At 33.4% G+C, this 24,644-nt stretch overlaps 1 protein-coding gene across 1 annotated transcript; it reads right to left on the bottom strand.

Moving 5' to 3' along the window:
• Nucleotides 1-3,443: 3,443 nt before the first annotated feature.
• Nucleotides 3,444-23,098, bottom strand: LOC112456326 (inositol 1,4,5-trisphosphate receptor). Its single transcript, XM_025018785.1, has 44 exons — nt 23,011-23,098; nt 22,681-22,796; nt 22,047-22,133; nt 20,644-21,138; nt 20,311-20,449; nt 19,926-20,137; nt 19,485-19,811; nt 19,263-19,409; nt 18,857-19,158; nt 18,680-18,794; nt 18,432-18,607; nt 18,194-18,349; nt 17,971-18,121; nt 17,734-17,887; nt 17,223-17,246; nt 16,363-16,711; nt 16,122-16,287; nt 15,804-16,026; nt 15,189-15,730; nt 15,000-15,115; nt 14,725-14,860; nt 14,380-14,637; nt 12,012-12,132; nt 11,762-11,904; nt 10,958-11,145; nt 10,759-10,870; nt 10,188-10,295; nt 8,230-8,347; nt 7,918-8,150; nt 7,712-7,850; nt 7,300-7,586; nt 6,710-7,219; nt 6,481-6,630; nt 6,210-6,402; nt 6,015-6,137; nt 5,764-5,936; nt 5,501-5,665; nt 5,242-5,422; nt 5,069-5,161; nt 4,832-4,989; nt 4,602-4,767; nt 4,335-4,495; nt 4,105-4,266; nt 3,444-3,992 (listed from the first exon to the last, which is right to left on the bottom strand). Exons 1-44 carry the CDS (start codon nt 23,096-23,098, stop codon nt 3,906-3,908), a joined length of 8,250 nt encoding a protein of 2,749 aa, XP_024874553.1. The 3' UTR covers nt 3,444-3,905.
• Nucleotides 23,099-24,644: the final 1,546 nt, after the last annotated feature.

Raw genomic sequence — 24,644 nt, 5'->3', positions numbered from 1 at the left:
CCGCGATCCGCGATGTCCCGCAGGTAGACGAACATGGCGGAATTTCGTAAATCGCACGGCCAACTTCACTCGCCAAAAGCAACCGTGGCGTCGCGTCCACTCACTCCATTCATGAAAATCAACCGATATCGTCGCTTATGATCGCGCGATCTCCGCGATATTTTCAACACTTCCCACGACACTTCCGGCATTAATCTCGCGACGCGGCACGTACCTACTTACAATTAGTTACACGGCAACGGAAAAATTACGACTGATTACGACGAAGAAGCCGCGCTCCGAACTGATGTGAATAATGGAGCGCCGGAGTCGCGGGACGCGGGCGCCGCGCCGCGACTAACGGCTTCTCGTCAACGCGATTGGTAGGGACAAAGTGGGGGCTACAAGTGTCTAGGCACGGTGCGCGCACGGTATGCGTGACGTCAGCACGCCTCGAACCGCTCCTCTACCCCCACTACTCGTGTTTACCGCGGCGCGCACGACCACGCTTTAACTTCGCCGGCCGCCGCGCCGCTCTCACATCACAATATTCACAATCAGACCGCATGGCGGAATAATAATAGATAATACACGAATGAATCGCGCCCGCCGGGTCCCGGCGCGACGGTTTAGATTACGAAAAATTGATGTATCGAATTTAATACATGTGCTTCGCGAAATTTATATAGGCTGCATTCGAGAAGCGCGCTATTAGCGCTATTGCATCATTCTGTCTTTATTGCTCATCAGATGTAAAACAAGGATAGAATAAGCAAATAGCGCTAATAGCGCGCTCCCCGAATCCAGCCATAGATACCGAGGTACGTCGCATTCGATAATATATTCGATAGTATAATATTGATTATAATTTCTTTCGGACGATCAATCTCGCTTTTACCGACAATGACTCCGCGTCTCGCGTTGTGTCGCGCGACTTCGAAATTCGGAACAAAGTTGATTGGACATCGTTTTCGGAACACGGATAAAGAATTTCATTAACGATACGAATGGACGCTAAAACAACTCCGCTGTTGCGCATCAGCCGGCGAGTTATTTTTCGAGCATTGCAGAAGGGATGAATGTATTATTTGTATGGTACAAATTTTAATTTTCTTTTTTTCTTTTTTTTTTCTTGTGGTCTTTCTAGCTTTGCTAAGGTAGCACCGCCACGATTTTCTCCGAAATGGCACGGGATACAAAATTGTTATTAGTGGTACAAATTAGTACAAAATGGGTACTAAATATTCTGATAGGTCCGGTTTGATTCTGCCGATTTGGTCCTGCTAGCTTAGAAGAGGTTCAGCATTCATTATTGTAAGAAATTTTTTTTAGGCGATCATACCATCTATTTTCAAAATTACAGAAAATGAAAAAGCAGATGGCACACATATTGAATAGCGAAACATGAAACATTTATATATTTTCAGTTATTTTTAGTTACTTTCCGCACCTCATTAGCGAAAGAAGTAGTTATAATTTGAAGTAGTAATTATAATTTTGAATACCTGGTCCAGTAAAAATATATACATATTTTTTATTAATGTGTAACATTCTACATTTTACACTGCTATTTCTGGTTTTATAATATTTCGTATTAACTTTACTTATGCATCTCAGCAACGTAATCAGCAACGTACTGCAGTATCAAATGCGTTTTATTGCGATAATGAAATATTTAAGTGGATAATATAATAATCGCAGTTTTAATCATTTCTAGCAACTAAAAAGGAAACTAAAAAAATCGGAATATACAAATAATTAAATTAACACGTATGTGTCATTAATATCTCTTTCATCGTATTTAAAAATCTTTTTTCAAATTCATTACTTACTTCACTTTAAATTAATTACTAGTTAATATTTGCTCGTTTTTAATCTCACGAAACTAAATGCGAAGAAGAACAAGATAAATATAGCACACCATAAAAAATTTAAAATCATTTTAATTAGACCCCATTCTCATTTTCTTATATTAAAATCTGCAATATACTCAAAATACATTATTAATGTATATGAAATTTATACGTTGTTACATATAAAATATTATCTACATATCATATATGCGTGCGTGCTCACGCTGCACTCTATTTGATCATAAAAATACACAAACATTTTCTGTACTATTAACATATTAATTTGTGAGTGAATCTATGAAAAAGTATCATATCGCGAATATAAGAATCACATAATAAATACAACTTCATTAAAAAAGAACATAATTTATTCACATGTAAGTATGAACGCAATCTACATGCATAATGTAGCTACATATGTATATCATATAATAAAAACGACCGCATGAGCTAGACATTAAAAGTAATATGTCTTAACAGATATTATTTAAATTTAAAGAGCTTAACAGTATAATCTGGTATGTCCAACATAAAATAAAGAGGAAATATGAGGAGATCGATATACATATAATTAATAACATATTGTAGGGGATAAAGAAGTAATTTGCTCTAAGTAACAGCGTTTCATTTTTCTAGACGATTACGATACCTAATAAAATATATACAATTGCATTAAATTCGATATTACATTAAAAACAAATAAAATGTATATATTATTATATATTCGCATATAGACACAAATCTCAAGTATATTATTTTCAAAAGGAGTTAAATTTTAGCTCCATAATAACAGCTCTGTAGCATGCAATGTTCAATTAATGCATCTATGTCATAATACAATAACACAACTTGATTAAAATTTATAATATGTCAACTATCGTTTATATATTAACAATCAATAGTCGGACAACAACATTCTAAAACTCGTCCATTATAATCTAAAAATTCAAAAGTTTTTTCCTATACATACATTAGATAGAGTCCATTGATCCCTATTAATTACCGTGTTTTCGTTAATTATACATTGGTGATATTGCTAGTGATTATCATCATGAACACTGAACCAACAATCTGATATCCCAAATGCAAATTTTAATCTTTCACATTCGCAATTATGCATATATCTTCCAACCGCATTTATAAATCATTAACAATGTATCAATCTAAATATTGCAGGATACAAATTTCAACCATTTTTACAAAATTAAAATTTGAGCGTTTTATTTTTATGAAATTAGATATGTACTTTCACTAAAGCATATATTATTGCATCTAATACACAAAGTAAGAAAATAATCGATTATGTAATCATAAAGAATGTGATACCAACAAAATAGGAATTATTCTGAACTATTAAAAACGGATGATCTATAAATATATGTAATTAAATATATAATACAGAAAATCTGTACAATTTTACAATTATATTTTAATCATATTTCTAGTTAAAAAAAAATCTTTATTATCTACCAAAAAAAAATTCGCGTAACACAACCATAGCTTCAATAACGCAAAAAAGAATATAAAATCGATAACTATTATAAAACACTGATACTATATAATCTATATTTAATATATTCATTTGGATATATATAAATATTATAATAACAAAACTAAAAACATAATATAGTGATCACATAAAAATGAGAATATTCTAAAAGATATTAGATATTAGAATATTACCTTATAACATTTTAGTAATTGGAAAATTTTAGTGATTTATCTGTTCTAATATATCAATGGATACAGTTAATTTTTCTATATATGCATAACAATATTCATACAATGATAGGCAATGCAATTTACGGTATTCGAGTTCCTTGATGACTGATCAATAAACTGAGCCGAGAGTCTTTACGGTAAAGGGAGAATGATAATCTTAATGCCCTAAGCGCGTATTTGACTTTCATTAAAATTAGGAACAAAACCGTAAAAATGCCTCGGGTTACCCACTCGGTATAATTCTCATTTTTAAATGCCAGTTAAGAACACACGAATATTACGTATGTACCGTCTTAAAGTATCAAACTGAGATTCCGTCCAGAATAAGAAAGAAACTATAAAATACATATCTTAAATTTGCGTGGGTACATTATGCAATATTGCAGAAGCAGAATTCAGAAGGCCTAGCCGCTGCTTCTGCTTTCGTTGCTCCGTCATCTATTAAAGAGAAAAAAAATTATATGATTTGTATTTAATACCATTTGACCGCTCAATCTCTTGGACGTTCTTGCTGATTTTCCAAGTAATTTGAAAAATCAGTGATTGTTACCTGATCACGAAGCTCCGTAAGTTGCTGGGACAGACATTTGACTAACATCTGCGTGGATTCTAATTGCGACTGCAGACTCCTTAATTCCACTTGTTCTCCTTCACCTTCGTCCGCTGCTAATGACTTGGCCCGCAATCTCGGGAACCATTCCAGATTCCGATCCTGTGAAAGTACATAGAGCTTAAAGGTATAAGCATCGCCAAAATTTTTCAAGCTCTATGAACTATTACCTTAACCATGGCGTAAACGTATGATTCCGGACCCGTGAATTCCGTTGGATCCTTCACCTTCACCAAGACAATGAAATAGAGGTAATGCCACATGTTATGTTCATGTTTTGTATGTTCCTCAAAGGAAACTGTTTTGTTATCGAAAGCTGATCTGTTCAATCCTGTAAAAAAGAACAGTAATTTAATACAAGGTCGTAAAATATACTATATCTTACAGTATGTGGAAATTATAAAATCGATGATATATCGATTCCAATAAATAATTACCACAAATGAAACAAGTATTTTTCAAAATCAATTCCTTCTGCTGTTTCTCCGATCTGAGATCCGCAAAGGTATCAATAATCACACCAAAGATGAGATTCAGAACAATAATTATCACGACGAAGAAGAATAGTAAGTCATATACGACTCTTGCAACAAACAGAGGTTCCTAGAACATAACGAAGTTTTTTATGAAGTAAATTTACCATGATTTTTAATATCTTCGTACTTACAGCGCTGGAAGGTGCTCGTAGAATGTCTCCTATTCCACCACCATTTCTCAACCCTTGATTTAACGTGGTAACGATACACATGACGAGTGAATCGCATGTTCGTTCTTTCAACTCTCCGCCGATATTAATTATTTCGGGTTTACTCACTCGCTCATTTGCTGTATTATTAATTTATTTCAATACACTTCCACATTTAAATAAAAAGAAATTATATTATTGCAATATATATATATCTACCTTCGCTAGCATAACGTGATACAGTCTCCGTGGCTTCACAGTTTTCCTTGTCGCCAGCGCTGCAAGTACCCGCAACTTTCTGCTCAATGGAAGCTGCAAATTAAGTTAAGTTTTGAGTCATTGTTCATAGAATTAAGCACGCTTATATAAAACTAGCAGGGGATTGAACTCACATATAATCTCTTCGTCCACAGGAACGAGGAAGTCGTCTTTGAAAAACATAAAACCGATAATGGAAAACATGTAAACTAAAATCAAGGCTAGCACAGCCGTGAGTATAATAGATCTTCCATTTCGAGTTACGGATTTTATTACATTGAGCAAAGTCTCCTCGCGATAAACTACATCAAAGAGCTGAAAGGAATAACAATATTATAATTCTGCACATGTTTATGAAAAGAGCATAAAAAAGTCAGTCACTTCATTACTTACTAAAACTGAATAGAAAAATGGATGCATAAAAATTCCCAGAACGCAGAATGCTAAATATAACATGTGGTACAAAAGTTCGATATTTGTTATTATTTGCTCTACGCTTCTAGTCAGGGTACCCTGATTACCTATAATACTTATAAGATGTACAACTTTTAATCCAATCTGCAACATAAGTATGATGCATTTAGAAATGAGTAAAAAAGTAATATATATTATAATTACATCACTCGTTCGAGTATATATATATGTATATGTTTTACCGTAACTAAACCGAGCAGCCACAATGTCGGTTCTGGGCCTACAGAAAAAATCAATCGCAATATCGTTGACGCAACAAATGTACGTATACCGGATTCCCTTGGCAAAGTAATAACGATAGCAGCAGACGCAAGCATGACCGTCCAAATTAAAGCTGATAGATGATAACTGAGTTCTAAACGGGACAATGATATTCGTTATATTTTAAGACATAATGTCTAAAAGATTCAAACTTTATTAATTAAAAACTTACTAGGCACAGAATCCACAAACGGATGAAAGAACGCTACAATAAGGTTTATAAGAACGGCACAATTGAATAAAATGTTACTCCATAACGACATATAACTGCTCATCCAGAACAACATTGGTTGTCCTATAAGTTAAAAATAAGAATTAATATATAACACAAAATCTATTTTAATTTGTGTTTAATCAATAGACGTACCTCTAAGCTTCTTTTGCCATTTCATTTCATTAAACATGTCTTCCGTTCTCTCGAAGAAATCGGAAACTTTCGATCCTTGGTCATCTCGTTCTGTAGTGTTCAGCACTCTTATTTTTGTATCCATCGTTATAAGTTCACAAATTTCCGGTATCGGGAAGACAATTTGTTCAAGTGTTCTATCGTGTCTTACAATCTAAAGTATGAAAATATTGGTAAAGCATATTACTTTTCAAAATAAACTCTATTTTCATTTATACAAAAGCTACAGCACCTCTATTTGAGCCGTATGAGATGCATAATATTCCAATGCTTTGTTAATTTTTGGATCCGCATTATTCTGCTCTGATGGCTTCAACATCACTGCCAATTCTTTGTTGTGTTGCGCTAATTGATGACACAAGATGTAAATATTGTGCCCAACCTGAAAAGTAAAGTAACATAAAATTAAAAAAGATTAATTAAATTTACTCTTGTTAATCGTCAAATATATTATTTATTACCTCTTTGGGCGACACTCCTTCTTCTGCATTCGTCGAGGTATCGTCGATGTCGCTGGAATCATCCAATGATTCCTGATGGAAAGCCTTGCATGCTACATCAACAAGCTGTTTCGGATTCATGTTGTACATAATCCTTTCAGCGTTCTCACTGTCGCCTCTGCTCTCCATAATCGCCAATAACAATTTACTGGCATTGTTCTTTAATTCCAGTACCAGATCCATTCTGGTCTTTTCCAGAGGATTGATATCGTTCAGTATCAATGCCGTTATAATATCTAAGCCGTTAGACTCGTGTGTGGCAATGCAATTTTGATTATCATGACACGGTCCTTGACAGTATTCCGTCAACGTTTCCAAAGTTTGATTAATCAGCGCTACGTTGTACTCGTTAATGTAAAGGCCAAGAAGGCCCAATCCGCCGGTAGTAGAGCCGCAAATGCAGTCCAAAAACATGAGTGTCTCCGACACCAGGTTGAAATTTGTCTTATTATTTTGATTTCTTAGAAAATTCTACGAAAAAGATGATTATTAATATGCAAAATGCACATCAAATAAAAATACGAATTCGGGTAAGATGATAGATATCGCACCTGTAATTCTCTATTGTGATTCTCACAGAGTAATTGCAAGAAGCGCAGAATTGGTTGCATCACTAGAACTTTAGGACTCAATTGACCCTCTTCCTTTTCAGCGCCAGACGAACTGCCACTTTTATATTTGTCTGACTTTTCGCTTAAATCGTCTAACGCGTTATTTGCCGCGTCTTCGCCAGGTCCAAGACCGTTGCGTATATTTGCGTACGCCTGTGCATTGGACGCCGCGACCTGATTCAATTCCTCGTGCATCTCATCGGTTATTACCATTCCATTAGGCTTTCCTACATATGTATAATAAACATTTAATAAGTTTATATACATAGAATTATTTAGCACACTTACGTATGCTTGTTATACGTAATAGCTTAGTTTATTTCCGAGTGATAGTATTTATTTTATTTTATACCTGATCCACGTTTTCGCGACAACTTGTCTACTTCTTTGCCCTCCTTATCCTCATGTGCTTTCGCTGCCATGTCAGATGTGTTTACTGTCACGGTAGATTTAATCTCTTGCTGAGAATCTTTCATTTTATCGTAAAATACCTGTGCGGGAAATAATAACGTGAAATAATATCTATGTGCGTATTATAAAATTGCGAGACTAACGTACCTTGAAGAACGATTGGCTTAAATCGGCACCCATTAATTTATTAAATATACTCCTTTGTATAATGGGATTTCCACCCTCCAAGAGTGCGATACCCAGTTCCACGACTTCTACGAATATGCTCGGAGAGTGTACACTCTTAATCACCAATTCTACCACTAAATCTGAAGCACCTTCGCGGTCGAGATGACTTTGCACATCATGCAAGGTTCTACCAGCTCGGCTTAATATCTTCGCTGTAAATAACAATTATCAGTTTGCTATTAAGTATAACAAATAATAAAATCTGGTACAGATAGTATTCTGACGACCTACCTCCTGGACCGTGGGTAATAGTCGCGCTACGCGATACTCCAATATCAACATTCTCTGGATTTTGTATAAAACTTTTGCCAAAGTAACGCGTCAAAAGATTGTTTCTCAATGCGTCTCCCTGCGAAAAAAAGGAGTATTTAACGTCAGCGTTCTATCACACATTTGAAATCGAAATGATGTACCAATACATAGTGCACAACATTAATAAAAAAAAAAAAGAGATCTAGAGAGTACAGATATCCTTTTCATATGTTCACAAATAGTTCTATATCGCAAATAATGTGTACGCACGGATTCGAATTATATATTTACAAAGTCGGTGCTTTATGTGCTTAAAAGATGTGAGAAATATCTTGTGCATTTTAGGATGCGTGTAGAAAGTCTCATTATATCATTGACATAAAATTTTTCACTGGAGACAAAATATATGAATAAAGTGCAATATGAGGAAAAAAAGGTAAAGTTAATATAATTGCAAACAACATTCACATATTTGTACATTAATAATCGGTGAAGATCATATGAAAATTGAAGACTTGAATAAGTGATAAAATTTATGCAAGATAAAATTTATATAAAGGTGTAAAATTGTATTCATAAGTAGAAAAGTGTAATTCTGGGGTAAAGCACATAAAAGTGAATAATAGCAACACACATATTTTGGATATTTGGATATGCATACAATGATATTTTGGTATATCAATGTATATCTAAGCTCAAAGTGTGTCAACTGAATAAGTGAGTATAAATATTCAACTATCTATAATAAATAACACATTCATGTTATTGGAGTGTAAGGAACTAACAAAAAAAAATTTACATAAAATTACAAAAAATTGCACATTCACAGTATACGTGATTCCCTTTCAAGTGCCTAAGAGTATTAAAAATTAAAATATATAATACATATTATAATCATTATATAAAATTATGTAATTGTTAAAATATATAGAATCTATCATTGTATTGGTACATCTTACTACATAATTTATATACATTTATATATCTATCTATAAAAGCTTCATATTATGTTTATATTCTTGTATTTAATAATATTGAGAGATATGTATACATATATTTTTTCTGAAACAAACTCTAGAAATAATATTTTCAAAGATATTTTCAAAGTTCATAAAAGTCTTCGATGCACGGTAAAGTCAGAGTAAAATAGAAATTCTTTTATTAAAAAAAAAGAGTTATAACAGTATATTGTAATTGCACATTGTAAACATATTTATCAATTTTATTATTTGTTACTTTGTACCGTGAATCAAAATTACTTTCACGTACAATCCTTTTATGTATTAGCGCTTGTATAATATATTAATATCTATATAAATATCACATATATTTTTTCAAAATGAAATTATCTATATAGAGATAGAGATGACTTATTTCATGTAAAATATTGCGAACGAGATAAAATAATAGTGAGAAATGGATATATATATGTAATAAGAAACGAAGAAGATAAATAAAAACGTGCATAAATCAAGCGGCATGCATAAAAAGTCTACACAACGTACATTATGTTCTCTACTTTACGGAATTTTACCACACCATTTACGACCCGATGTGTATATATAACATATAATGGACAATCACTTAGTCAACAACTTAGTTACACAATTAATCAACTACAGTTAGCAACATATTTATCATTTCGTTAGTTTTTAAAATGAAAGGTAAATTATGATTCGTCATGATTTGCAGATCAGAGAGAAGTTTAGAATGAATTAAACTAGATTCTTCTTCTTTTCTGATGATATATCCTAAATGCGTTTCTCTTTATTTTTGACAATGCAACAGCATGTAATGTCGTAGCGGTGTTAGAAGTATCGTTCGCGCGTCCTAAATCACATCACGCGGATCACCGATCTCTTTTCATAATATTCGGTATAAAATTTCGTTTCATATACGTTGTGCCCATATTTCTTTCTATCTACTTTAATTTTTACCGGCTCTTGCTGAGTCATTTGTCGATTCTCAGACTGATCATTGGAACCTGTTCCAACTTGTGACTCGCCCTTCGTTTCTGACTCCGTCTCTTCCGAGATACCTTCGTTCTTCGTTCGCAGCATGAAAACATCTTTACCTACAGATCTATTCTACGAGACCTACTCACCCGCCGTTAAGACTTTGTGGCGTATTGAGAAATCTTAATAACTTTTACATTATTCTCGTAATTTTATGCAGCAAGCCAAATAAATATTTAATCGCGTATTAATCGTCTAATGTGCTATGAGCGACCGGGCATTCAGCTTCATTATGCAAAAACGCGCCGTAAGTTTATGCCAGGCAATCAGCATGAAGAATGAAGTTTTTCGATCAAATGCTTGAATCATCTTTCGCAAAAACAATGCGTTTATCTCGCGATATATTCAACAATATTCTTATATTTTCTATGTCACTGCCATAAACCTATTTTACATGAGCTGAATGCCCTTTTCCGCGATGCGGTGTTATATATCTTCCTCATGATAAATGATTCATGTAATTTCATGCAAAACTCAATTCCGCGACACTCACTTTTTCTCCGTATTCAGGATCGATAGCCATCATTTCCCTGAGTGTCCTTAAGACTTTGACGCATAATTTTTCTTCTTTTTCTTCTAACAATTTTTCAGTGTGCTTAATTAATCTGTAAAGCAAGAACGCGTAATAATATATAACAAATACATTTATATTGCACGTGACGTCACTAATATACTGCAAGTAAAATTTGTACCTCTTGATAAATCCACCATTTTCACATCTCTTTCTCGCATCAGTAGCTGCAGGAAACAGCAATTCGGGTCGATAGAGAATATCCACTAACAAAGATAATTCGGACTGTACCAAGGGTTTCAATTGTTCTTCTAACAAAGACACTATGTCCTGTAGACCTTCTATAATACTTCGATCTAGACGCATAAACTAAATAAAAATAAACAGTATTAATAAAGAGATCATTGCCTTAACTAATCAAGTTGTTTTGTATATACAAGAGTTTTTGTTACAAACTACGCTACAATAAACTATTTATGATTAAAATTGAAACACGTTTCACAATACGAATCATCTAATATATTCTCATACAACATATTTAGTATTTAATACTTTATTACATATTAAGATTAGATATTTAATACATATTAAGATATTTATTTCATCATTAACATGTAGTCAAATTAAATATTAAATAAACTTTATTAGAATTAAATCTAGTTCTATTTTGCTGTACATCTCTCGTATATACGTGCGTAAGCATGAGTATGTGTAACTATAACTAATTAATGTCTCGAGTGAAACATACGAAGCCCATGTGACCTATATGTAATAGTATGCTAATTTTAACAAACGCACTACATAGCATCACTAAACTAACAAAGTGCTATGCTTCCATGAGTGACCTTTACCTCGTTGTTAGAGCCTTCCACACAATGTAGGTCACTCTATGCACATTTAAGTAAATTTATTACATACAGCTGCTCACACGGTGGCACGTATAGCCATCTTAATCTATTTTATAAGAGTTCTTGTTGCAAATTACCTGACTCTGACTACGTTCGATCTTTGGTTGTTTCGTAGCTTGCAACCATTTGCTGGTTTGTCTGCTCAGCATAGCTGCTTTGTTGAACATATTAGCAACCTGGCTTTCCAGATCAGTCGGTATAGCAATACCTCTTCCTTTAGCTAAAATTATAAGAGACAATGTTATATCGTTCAAATTTAAATAAAAGTAAATATTACCTCCGAATTAATATTCCCAATTTTCCTTTACAAATCTAAAAGATATTTACCTACATCTGACAGTGTTCGTATACAATTCTCGACGTTAAATCTTTGTCCAGCATTTAGCCATGCACATTGTGATACATTAAAAGCTGCATGAAGCAACTGGACAAATATAGGTTGCCTTGTCTGTTCCATGAAAAATACAAAAATCAATTAAAATTGTCCACATTATAATAGCAAAATTAAATATCTTCCTAAATATCTTAAATTACATTTATATATAAGTTGTATTATATATTTCTTTAAATAATATCTTTTATAAAACTTTTTTTTCCAAAATTTATATCACTATATCATAACTTTGTTACTATTATCATACATATTCAGTAACATCGCAAATTTCAATCATATAGATAATCTATATACTTTTTTATTATTTATTTTTATACATAACACACCATCTTTAAATTATATCCTTATATTAAAATGTCATCTTGCATAAAATGTAACACACTCATTGCCAAGCAATCTGAATAAAGAAATATTATATAATACATGCCATATGAATTGTGCAAACTTTGTCTTAGAAGTTAGAATAATTTGGAAAACACATAGAGAGAAAGATAGAACAAAAGAAAATATTTCGAGAATAATAGGGGACATAATAACAATCATAGTTAGCACCAATAGAAATGATTTATAAATGGGTGCGTTCAATGACAATGAATGTGTTAATTATGCAGAGACACGTGATACAGGCGTACATAAAGAAGAGAATGCAGTTTGTATTTACAACACATCAGTCGCTCTGTGCTGCTAAAGCATTTCTAGTATAACACCCCCAATCGTAATATATATAATCTACAAATAGAATACAGAATTCTTTATACTCCTTAAAAGAATAGATATTTATTATGTACAAGCAAGTGAGAAGCTTTCTCTTGATTTTATAAACTATTTTCATAACTATTATTTCTGACATTGTAGACACCTTATACCATATTGTATTTACCCAACATTAAGAAAAGATTCTAGCATTCGATACTCACATAGCCAGAAAGATTATTATCTGTATTCCGATCGCACTCCTTGATGTTCCAATATAGTCTAGCCTCGTGCAGATGTTTCTATTAGTAAACCAACCCACCACCATATAGATGGACAGTACCCATAGACCCAATAAACCAATGTTGTTGATTCAAAGAAGGCCGGGAGTTGCATGCCAAAAACACAGAACATGCCACTGATGCTTTCAGCAATGACCAAGCACACATCATACAATATAATTGATATAACTGACACTTGTATTCTATGATTATCTACTATTCTAGATAATAACGTATAAAAATCGTAGCACTTAATAATTAGGTAGAACTTAATACGCATAATAAAATTCTGATTAATAAAAGATATATACTTTATCAAAAAATATATTTTAAAAAAATGTTTCTTAATATATGTGTGTACGTGTGATATGTACTTGGTTAATAAGTGAACTTAATTTATAATGTGTTTGCATGCAAAGCGAGAGATTGTTAAATGAAGTATATGCCGACATATACTTTGTAATTAGAATACATGTTTGCTGTTTTGTGCTGCTTTGTTTAATTATCCCCCTTTAAGCAAAAAGTACAAAAATTATAATAATTATAATAATGTAACTAGCTTATATAATATAAAATTATTTTAGTTTCAATTCTATTAAATATTATATTATACCGATTTAATTTTTATATTATTCATACAGTTTTATACACTAATGAGAAAATGCAAGCTTTACAAGATTTCCAATCTTTTTTCTTCATAAATTTCAATTTTGTAATGAAACAACAAATACGAAAGCTTTAAGATAAATAAGAATTTTAATAATTATATCTGTATGTTTTAACAATCATAATTGAAATTCAAAATTAGCAAATATTTAGTATAAACTAAATATGTAGATATACATTATTAAAATATACTATAAGCAAACCTCTTTCAGATGAATTTTTCATTTCTGTGTACGAAGGATTGTGTTATAATTTAAATAAGTAGGTTTAAATCCATTTTTATGGATGAAATTTGTGCAACAGAATTTCCACCAAGAGTAAGGTGCCGAAACAACACCACATAAACTTTATTATCAATATTAATTCTGGGTATTTAAAAAGCGTGAATTGCAAATTTCGCCCAATGTAAACAATTTATAATTAATTTGGTGTTAAAAAATATTTTAAAACAAATATTGTGTTGTGAAATTATATTCATTGAAGGACTAAATATACCAATAAGATATTATAACATATAGATTAATTAATTGGAAAGAAAAGACGTAAGAATGTGTATATATATGTATGTATGTATATGTATATACATACATACCACACACGCATATACGCGATTAAAGATAATTAATATTTCTTTTTCCATGATAATAAATGAAGATATTACCTGTACGGTAGTGCTTTGATCGGAAAACGGACTGCTGAAAAATGTGGCTATGATGTTCATTAAACAACTTGTTACGTAAGTCTCCAAGGATGTATCCGCATGTTGTCGATCGTGGGTGGACGTGGCAATTAAACCCATATCAACTATAAAAGATTTTTCGAACAAAGACCACATGTGATTCGACGTATAAATTTCCTTCATCTCAACTTCTGTGTCAATGTAACAGTGGTTGAGAAAATTGATGTATGCCTCTTTCACCTATTTATAAATGTTTTATACAATGTGGGTCAGTAATATTTACTTTAATCAGATATAAGCGCACTAAAAATTCGGAAGGAAATTCACCTCTGGTATACAGTCTGGATGTGACACCACAGCAACAATATCATCTAACGGCAAGAGGCTATGACATTTAATTTCCGTATTGACGTTTTTGCCCATCGTGCAACAAGCTAGAAGTTTTACCAACTCTACATGATACCTAAAACACGATAATTTCCATATACTTTGTCTGGCATTCTCGGACATTCAAATAAATCGACAGAAAATAGAACATCGTACAATATGTAGTATATACAATTCTCAGAAGAATTCTTTAGAAATACACTGAAATAACTTACTGAAGAGGACTGCTCTCATCCATTCGATGTCTTTCAGATCGCATCATTTCCACAAATTGATTAAACGAGGCTCTATCGTTGTAAAAGACTAAAACATCTTCTCCGGCTTGAACCATCTATGATAAAAATAAAGATAAATAGAAAAATATTCCACAAAAGTTATGGATATATAATGTAATGGCATCTCACCTCTTGCATCACCATTTCTTGACATTTTCTAATAAACTGATTTTCAGCTTTCACTATAGTTTGCAAAAACTTCAAATATTGCACATGTTTTCCGTGCGTTTCTATGCAATGTACGAAATGCTGTATGACTTTCGCACCGACTTCATTGCAAAGAACAGAATTATCTTGAAAAATACTACATACTGTCTGCGCCTCTCTTATGCCGGGATTCAAGAACAGCTCCAGCTGCTTGTGCAGAAGAACTTGATTTTGTTGATTAGATAAACAAAAATTTTGTAGGAAATCATGTGCCAAACGCATTAATTCGTTCATTCTGACATCTTCCTTGACGTCGTATGGAACTTGCAATAAATCCAAAACGACTGTATGTACTCCGACATTGCGCAGAAGTCTCTGTTCGTGTTTGCGTGCCTTTACTTGGCCGCCTGGCAGATTTTGAATACATAATTTGTTCATTCTCATTAGTATTTGCTGAATCTTTTTATATTCTTCCGCTTGATCGGGATGTAAGGGTGGTCCGATATCCAAATCAATAGCAGACCCTTTAAGAAATAATTCTTTATTCACTTTTCATTTAAAAAAAATCTATGAAATAACAATTAATAAGACAAAAACCTTGTTTGTCTAATGTAGATAATAGAGGTGTTTTGCGAGGAACTGTAGCTTCATCTTCTTCTTCTTTACTCTTCTTCTTCTTCTTCTTATTTCCATGTTCCTCTGTTGCCTTGGATTTATATACCCAAAGCTCAGATTTCTCGACAGATTGGCGCAAAATGTCTAAATCTGCCTTTATTTGTTTGTATGATTCTACATCGCTATCCGAAACCAAAAGCTGCACCTGTTAACCATGTTCATATTATTAAATAATTTCTTTCATTATTCTCATAAATACTTATTAATAATTTATACTTCAATATCCGAAAAAGGTCTAACCTGTTTAAATGCTTGTAAAACTTCTTGCCTTTGGCTAAAATGTCTAAATAATAAATGTAAGGCTCCAGAGACCAATGGAGGATAATCGTGCATAGCCAGATGTAATAGAACGCGTAAAAATGTTCTACCTCCTTGGCCATCTAAATCCAGCGCTGCGCATTCCTCGCTATACAAAAAAAAACAAGAAATTAAACATTCTATAAGGTACACTTTTCATGCATTATATCCAAAAATATGTTACCTGCTACCAAATATTCCTTCTGCCTGTGCACCGATTGATTCTAAATCAATAGCTTTTTGTCCTAGATTAACATCTCCCGTTTTCTCCGCAGCCGTCGATGCTGTCTCATCGAACTCTCGTTTGAATATGCTCAAAAGACAAGAGATTCTATAATCCAATCGAACATCCAGAATGAACTGCAAGATCTCGATTATCTTAAGCTTTGTGTCCATCACTAAGGGATATTCCTTCTTCATTAATGGCTTTGGTCTTGGAGAAGAGCTAGCTAGCACTTGACCGGCTGGTCCTAATGTTAAATTCGTCATCACGGCACCCATATCGCCAATGCATCTTAGAATACCTCCTTCAGCTATATTATAATAAATAGAAATTTATAAGTCAATAAATAAAAAGAAATAATAGTTGTATAATATTACATATATATAATATTATATATTTACATATATCACACAATTAAAAATTATAGTACACAACAGAAAAATTTAATTTGTATTAAAACATATTAAATAAACTAACATATAAAATAATGACTATTTTGTTATCTGTTACAGAAAAAAAGACAAGAGATTTATTCCAAAATATTAAATAGAATAAAGATTGTATCTGTCTAATAATTAAGGATATTACATATCATAAATTGTTAATATATAATATTTTTATATTCAAGTTTCTTGTGCTCATTTCTAACAATAAAAAATTATAAAGAAGCAATTAAAGCTGTTTAAGCAATTGAAAGTTTTGTAAAGATACTTTGTACAATGTATAATGATAATAAGATTGCATGCTTAATCATATTAATATTCATTCCAGATATTACAATTTAGTTAGCTTTTAACATAAGCTTTCTAATAGGATATTACCTGCCTCCTCATCATCCGTATCAGCTGGGATGAAATATTTACAAGAGTAAATTGATTAGTTTTAACCGTATGGTATTTACCACACAATAATATACCATAGTTGCGTAAAAGTATATTATTATGAAAGGGATATTCATATAATGCGAAGCATGGATTACATATAATACTAATATATTACAGCACTATAAAAAAGAACGTTATATACAAATTTCCGAAAGCAATGCTTGAAACCAGAATGTAAAAGCTGCTCATGAAAATGATTGAAATAGGAGAGAAAATTTATTATATCAGTGATGCATTCAATGCATTGTGTAATGCAAGAAAATAGATCAAACTTTATTGTTATTACGAGATTACTACCATGCACGCAAATGGTATATATATATATATATAAATGAATCGAAATGTCTTCACTACTATTGTTTATGGGGTTTATTAAAAATTTGTCAATAAACGGTACAGAATATAATTATGTCTTATCAAATGGAAATAACAGAAATATTAAACTTACAATCAATATCACCCGTAGGTATACCCGTCTTTCCATCAGAGGATTCATTCTCTGATATACAATCCAAAATACTAAGCAATGTCTTTGTTAAGCTTAATAGATCATTAAAACTGTAGAATCCAAAGTAAATTAGATCACGTGCTAATTTGACAACCTAGTGAATATAGACAATATAGCGAATTAATTATAACTTATTATATATCGAAAAATAGAAAAAAAGCAAGAAATTGCGTGTACCTCAAATGTGAGCTTATTCTGCTCTTGATCGCCGAAAGACCACATTTTCGCGACAACGTTACACAGATAATCCTCAACAAACATGATTGTCGAACTAAATCTAGTACGAACAGCCTCTTTACTTTCGTCCGGCATTTTATTCGTATCATAACTAGAATTGCGAAAAAGAAATATTTTAAACATATTTCTAATATGCTAATTTTATTATTTTTTTTTTACGTACTCATTTATGCTCATTTTTGACGGAATTTCTGACCAAAGACGAGCATATTTTACAGGAGTTACTTGTTCTTGCGGATCTCTATCTACGTGAAGATGTAGCATTAGTCGGCAAAATGATGCCCGTAATTCGTATGGCACTGTTTCATCTTCCATACATCTGTAAAAAAAAATAATTCCACAAATTAAGATATATCATATAACTTAAAAATAATCCTTACTTTAAAGATAAATGTACTTACTTAAGTATAAGATCAATGTCCAAGTGTGGTGACAGATTATTTAGCGCTAAATACTGTCTATTCAAGCACATATTACTAAAGAGATTTAACTGATGCCTGTAATAATCTAATATCGCTGCGTCTTGAATGTTTCCCATTTTCGCTCCTCTTGATAATTCACTCAAAGACATTGAATTCTGCAATAAACATCATTTTAATTTGCATACTATACACTACATTTTAATAAATTACTTATTAAGCATACTAACAGTTCCATTATTCCATTCCAATAGAACTTCAAACTCTTCTATAACAGTGATTCTTGGTTCGGCATTTTCTTGTTTCTCATCAATATCTTCAACTTCTACCTGGGTCTTCACCATTCTAAAGTAAATAAAATGTATCAGAGAAATTAATACACTGTTCATGCTGTTTGTCGTACTTACTTTGTTTCTATCAGAATATCTTTGTTCTTTTCACTAAGTACGCTTTTACAAATCAATTCTTGTGTCACAGCTATTGCTTTCTTATTAGAAATACATAGATCCGATAAATAATCCAGAAATCTCGATTCCCAGTTACGCATATTTTTTCTAACAAGACCCACAAATGTCTCTATTTCAGCAGCTGTTATATGCTTTTCCAACAACTTTCTGTTATTATGTAAAAGCGCAGTAATGGTATCTTCCGCTAGAATATCGTAGCCGATTTGTTTTTGCATAAAGGCAAAATATTTAGCAATGTATTCCTATGTAGGAAAAAGAATATAAAATATTTTTGTAATAATAAATTTTTGTAATAATAATAAATTTACAATATAATCAATTTATATATCGTGCAATATCACAATACCTGATTCTTTCTATAATCCTGTTGAGAAAGTCTGAGTATTCGATAACATAGACGAAACATGTATTTGTATGGAGCGTGTCTTGGATCGTTGAGCTCCTCTATCCTAAGAAATGGTCCCTCACCCTCTGCAGATTCCAAGAACGGAGCCTGTAATTAGGTGTCTTGAGACGCTCTCGTTTTCACTGATATTATTTCTGTACGATCAATGTCAAGTTGAAATACCTGCAATATTTTGAATAACTGGCCAAGAATGTACTGTTCGCGCAATAATTTCTGGCGGTCCCTCACGGCATTTGTAACGATCAGTTCTAACGCCTCGGATTTATTCTGCTCATTCTCTAATCCAGCTATGAAGTATACGATGTCTTGCAGCAAGCTAATGACAGCTCTTCGTTCATTGTGCGAGATGGTCCCCTTTTCCAGCTTGCTGTTCATCGCCGTCAACACCTTGCAGGCGTCATTCGCGAAATCTAAATCACGCACTTCGACCGGCGACACGGATCTCAAGGCAAAAGCCTCTTTATCCTCTTTGCTGGTCGCGCAACCCACCTAACAAGTAATTAAAAAACCCCGAGTAATTTAATAAGTATTTCTTCCATTCATGAACTTTATTTACAATATCTGACGCAGAAGAATTATAATCGCCAGAATATGCTATAGTACCTTCGACATCACGGGCTTCTCGTCATCCTTATCGATCGGGACGCTTGTTGAATGGACCCAAGTATTTGTGCATATGTGATGTAATCTAACAAAGGACGATTGCGGAACCAGACTATCGCCCCGCGTTAGCGTTGTGGGATCTAGTTCAAATAACGAGCTAATCTCGTTACTATGCGGCACCGACACTAATCTGTAGACCGGTCCAGGTGGATCTATTAAATCATCGTATGTATATGAACGATCAATCCCTACCCTTATTTCATTAACCATAAATGCCAAATATTTTTAGAACAAGTTATAATAAAATTATAATGAAACATTTTCCAATTAAAAATATTAGATGTGTACTCTAGTATATTAATTTCAAAGTATCTGTATGCCTTACCGCGCTTGCCCTTCACGGGTTCCCGTGGTTCTTCCGGATCAACCTCAGCGGCGAGATATTGGCCAGTTGCTAAGTGTTTAAACCTGAAGAGTGAATTCCAGTGGCCAGCGCCGCCTCTGCACGGATCGTGCTGCACCACCTACTCATCAATAAATAAATAGCATTCATTACTTATAAGAAACAGACGCGCCCAGAATAATCAGCATGAACGCTTCGTACAACGAGAATTCGAACAATGAAATTTCGAAAGCTCAATTTCGATTGTTGCACGTTAAATAAAATACAGCATCCTTATATAAATAAATTTATATAAACTTGATTAGCTCATCTCACCTCGACTTCCCACAAGGCTTTACTGCTGGTGGCCGCGGTAGCGCTGGTCCTGCCCGTCGTTCTGAGAAACACGTGTTGCTTTTTCTTATACTCGTCCATGGTCAGAAACTTTTCTTGCTCGGCGTGAAACAGTCGCACCACGTCGCCGCCTTTAAGAATCTCTTCCTGGTTCTCCCGATGCTCCATGAAGAGGGTTACCTTCCAGGAGGTGGACGAATTCACGACGTTGACTTCCTTGCAGCCGGGATTGTCGCTCAGTTCGTAATTGGCAGCCACGTGGAGGCCCTGACGACCCGAGTTCACCGGCTCCATGATCACCTTGTCCCCGACGACGACGCTGTCGCCGTCGCTGCGCAGCTTGTAGAACGGCATTATGTAAAGCCATGAGCCCTCGTTTCCGTTCGCGTCCAAGTAAACCCTCATCGCGTTCTTCTCCAGCAACGCCGGTAGCCTCTTGTTTACCGTCAGGAATTTGTTGGACTTGAGATGCAGCAACTGCCGCATAAAAAGAATCAACATAAATAATTGTATTCGTACGCGTGCAACGCGTATAAATATAACATAAATTTATTTATATAAACGCACGCAGCGCAATGTCGATAAAATTAATCTCTCTATGCTAATTACATATTCTCATATATTTGCATTGTACAACATTCGCTGTGCATATTTCGAACGAGTTTGTATTTTATTACGATGAGTTATACCGGAAATTAAATAGAAGCTATAATAAGTAGATAATTTTGCAATGTATGATAAAATATATAATGTATAAACCAAGATAATATAGACTGAAAATGATTAATTAACTTATATAATATCTAGATCAATAAAAGATAAGAGAATCGATGATTCATGAAGAATACATTATAGCAGAAATTAATTAAACGTCTAATGGCTACCTTTGCGATCGAAGATACAATCTATAATACATCTATAATACATCATAGGTGCAACATAATGTTCGTTTCACAACGTTATCTGATCTGCCGATGATCAAAGCGCTATATAATTTCATAATTTTTAGCAACAATGCGCTACAATGTAAAAGGGAAATTTAATTATTTGCTAGAAACTTAACGCCGCTTCTATTTTCCGACATGGCAACAATATCGCGAAGAAGGAAAACTCGTTAATTAGCACAAACACTTATCTATTACAAGATAACTACGTCAATACAATGGATGTACCAAACAGTTTTTATGATCGCTTTGCGAAAAAAGAAGTTGTTGAGGGGAAAACCGCTCCCCTAGCGGTATTGATAAATCTATTATTACTCAGATAACCACTTTACGTTATAAGAATATGCGGTCAAGCATAAAACGTTCAAGATATACTTTAATAAAATAATGTCACTTGCAACGGATTTTCCTTCTAGGAAGAAAAGATTTTTATTTTCTTACCTGGACGACGTTACCGTAGGAAACCACGGAGCCCAACAGTTTCTTGTTTTCAGTCTCATTTTGCTTTTTCTCGATTTCGGCCGCATGCTGAAATAAAAATAATTTCCCATTAAATGGCAATCGTGGAAAATGAAAGATACATTTGCGTAACGCTATTAAAAACCCAACAGCAGTGTTACGTATTTTAAACTGGTGTGATTATCAACAACTAAAAACTACCGTAGATAAATTGCAAAACAATATAATTTATGTCGAGATACATATGTAAGATATATTATCTGCCTTTCAATTTCAAAACCTGGAGAATCAGAGACAATTAAGCGTACACAATATAACGCACAGTTTAATACACAGTAAAAAAACTCGATTAAGTAATCAGTAAACTGGTCATAACATTAAGAACCGGTTAGCTATCCCCGTATCTATAAGCACTCTTATATGGGAGTGTTAATGTTCATCAGTCATCACGCATTTATTTACCCTTCAGACGCATCGTATGTTAATAAATCTACCGTTTCCAACTTTATATAAGAAGAATATGCTTGTATGAGTGTATTTTTCTTGCAATCTTTAATTAATTGTGGATGAATTTAAATCGTGAATTTAAATAGTGTAGCATCTTCCGCATACTTACGTGAAGTCTTTTGAGCAAGCTGGCATCAGTGCCCGAACTCGCACTCTGTTTCGCTGCCTTCCAGAATTGCTTTTGGGCGGAATACCGGTTCATAGGACATATTTTGAAGAGGCAATCTAAAAAAGTCAACGATTGCTATCGCTCGGCATTTCTCATATTTACTCCAACATCGTCTGCTTTAATTTTCGCGGGATAATAACGTTTAAGAAAATTAGATGTCGGAAAAATTACCAATAAGTTTATTAATATATTTACTTAATATGATGTTAATTCAAAAAAGAAGAATCAATCAAAGAGCAAAAATAAAGACGTTTAAAAAGTGTAAATTACCTCTGAATTTCTTCGGTGGATTCGACAAATCTCCAGCTTCAGGACATACTACACACCTGTCGTCGACCAGCCTGAAAATAATATACATTGCCAAACTAACAAATATGCAAGATATAAATATATTAAATATATTAATCGTTTTGAAACAACAAATAAAGAAATTTATTTCATGAAGTCTCTTATTTATCAAAAAATAATGTAAATTAAACGTCGCGTTTTTCGAAAAGCAAAGCAATTATTAGCACACAATTGTACTACATAAAAGAAAATATATTCTTTAAATATTTATCACGCATTAACTTCGCGCTTCTACTTTTTTTGCAATGATTAGCCTAATCATATCGCAATAGCATATTATCACGTAACACTGATAATACACGAAGTTCCAGCGTGGAACAGACATAATAGCCACACCTCCGGCTTTACAGCTATGCAATACCAACATTGCGAGCAAACCATCGTTAAATAAATGTGGTCCGGGCGAGGTGAAACAGCGATATATAGGTCGATATTGAGGTAGGTCCTGGCTTTGTTCTGCCTGGCAGCTTTAAAGCCTTGCGGGTAAGTAAAAAGGATTAAGACAAAGAGAAAGAGAGAAAGAGAGAGAGAGAGAGAGAGGAAGAGAGATTTCATATCGTACGTCATCAATCATGCGCAAAAAATTGCCGTAAAAGCATTTCTTTGCTGCTATAAAAGTCGCAAAACATCTGTAAAATAGAAAAATTTACCCTATAACATATATTCTCTGCTGCATTTTGTTTTTATGCATCACGATGCATCGTAAAGTTTTATCATTCGCGTTTTATTTATTCGCGAATTCAATTTTTTTATTATACGCCACACATCGTATATATGATTTATCGTAGCGTTCCGCGGGAAAAAAGTTACAATGGAAATGTCGAAGTAGAACGTCATTTTACAGTGACAAAGGCGCGATCGCAACTCGGTAGACACCAAGCGAGCTATTGATCGGCGTATCTCACATTAATAGGACGTAAAGATGATCTCACGTCTTGCATAATATAGTCGCGCAGAAACCCGAGATGAATAATTAGAAACTTTGTAGAAACTCGGATTAAGTGTGCTTTAAAATTTACACGGAAACGTGATATATCCGACGTCGCTCGGAAATAACAGCGTGAAAAGCGTATAAGCTTGCAACTATCGCATACTCAGACTGCGACTCAATCTAGTACAAATCGAGATATCATCGTTCGCTTATCTGGGTTTATACAGAAGCCAATAATTAAGATAACGAGCGCGCGCTAAATATCACGTCAATTAATAATTTATTAATTAAATACGTATTGTAAGCCGTATCAAGATATAATTTTCAAAATGTAAATTATAGCCCTTATTGAGCTGCATTGGCATTAATCGTTTACCGCTAACATTCATAAATCGTTGTCCACCCACATTTTTCCTCGTCGATCTGGAAACTGCGTTTTCAATAAATTAATATACCGTTTTCTAATAACCGCTAAAAATGTTGTTTGTTAACTACTAAGTATGTATGAATATAAGCTTTTCTGACTTGCTAACAAGATTGCGATTAGGCTTCTCCCGGCAAAGGTAAACTCCTCGCAAGTTGAAAGGTAACAAGAACGTTATTCGCGATTCACATCTCACCACAG

Source organism: Temnothorax curvispinosus, unplaced genomic scaffold, assembly GCF_003070985.1.
Source record: "Temnothorax curvispinosus isolate PA1 unplaced genomic scaffold, ASM307098v1 QBEX01006738.1, whole genome shotgun sequence".
Lineage (NCBI taxonomy): Eukaryota > Metazoa > Arthropoda > Insecta > Hymenoptera > Formicidae > Temnothorax > Temnothorax curvispinosus.
Note: the sequence above shows the minus strand (reverse complement) of the source record. Positions and strands in the feature narration are given on the sequence as shown.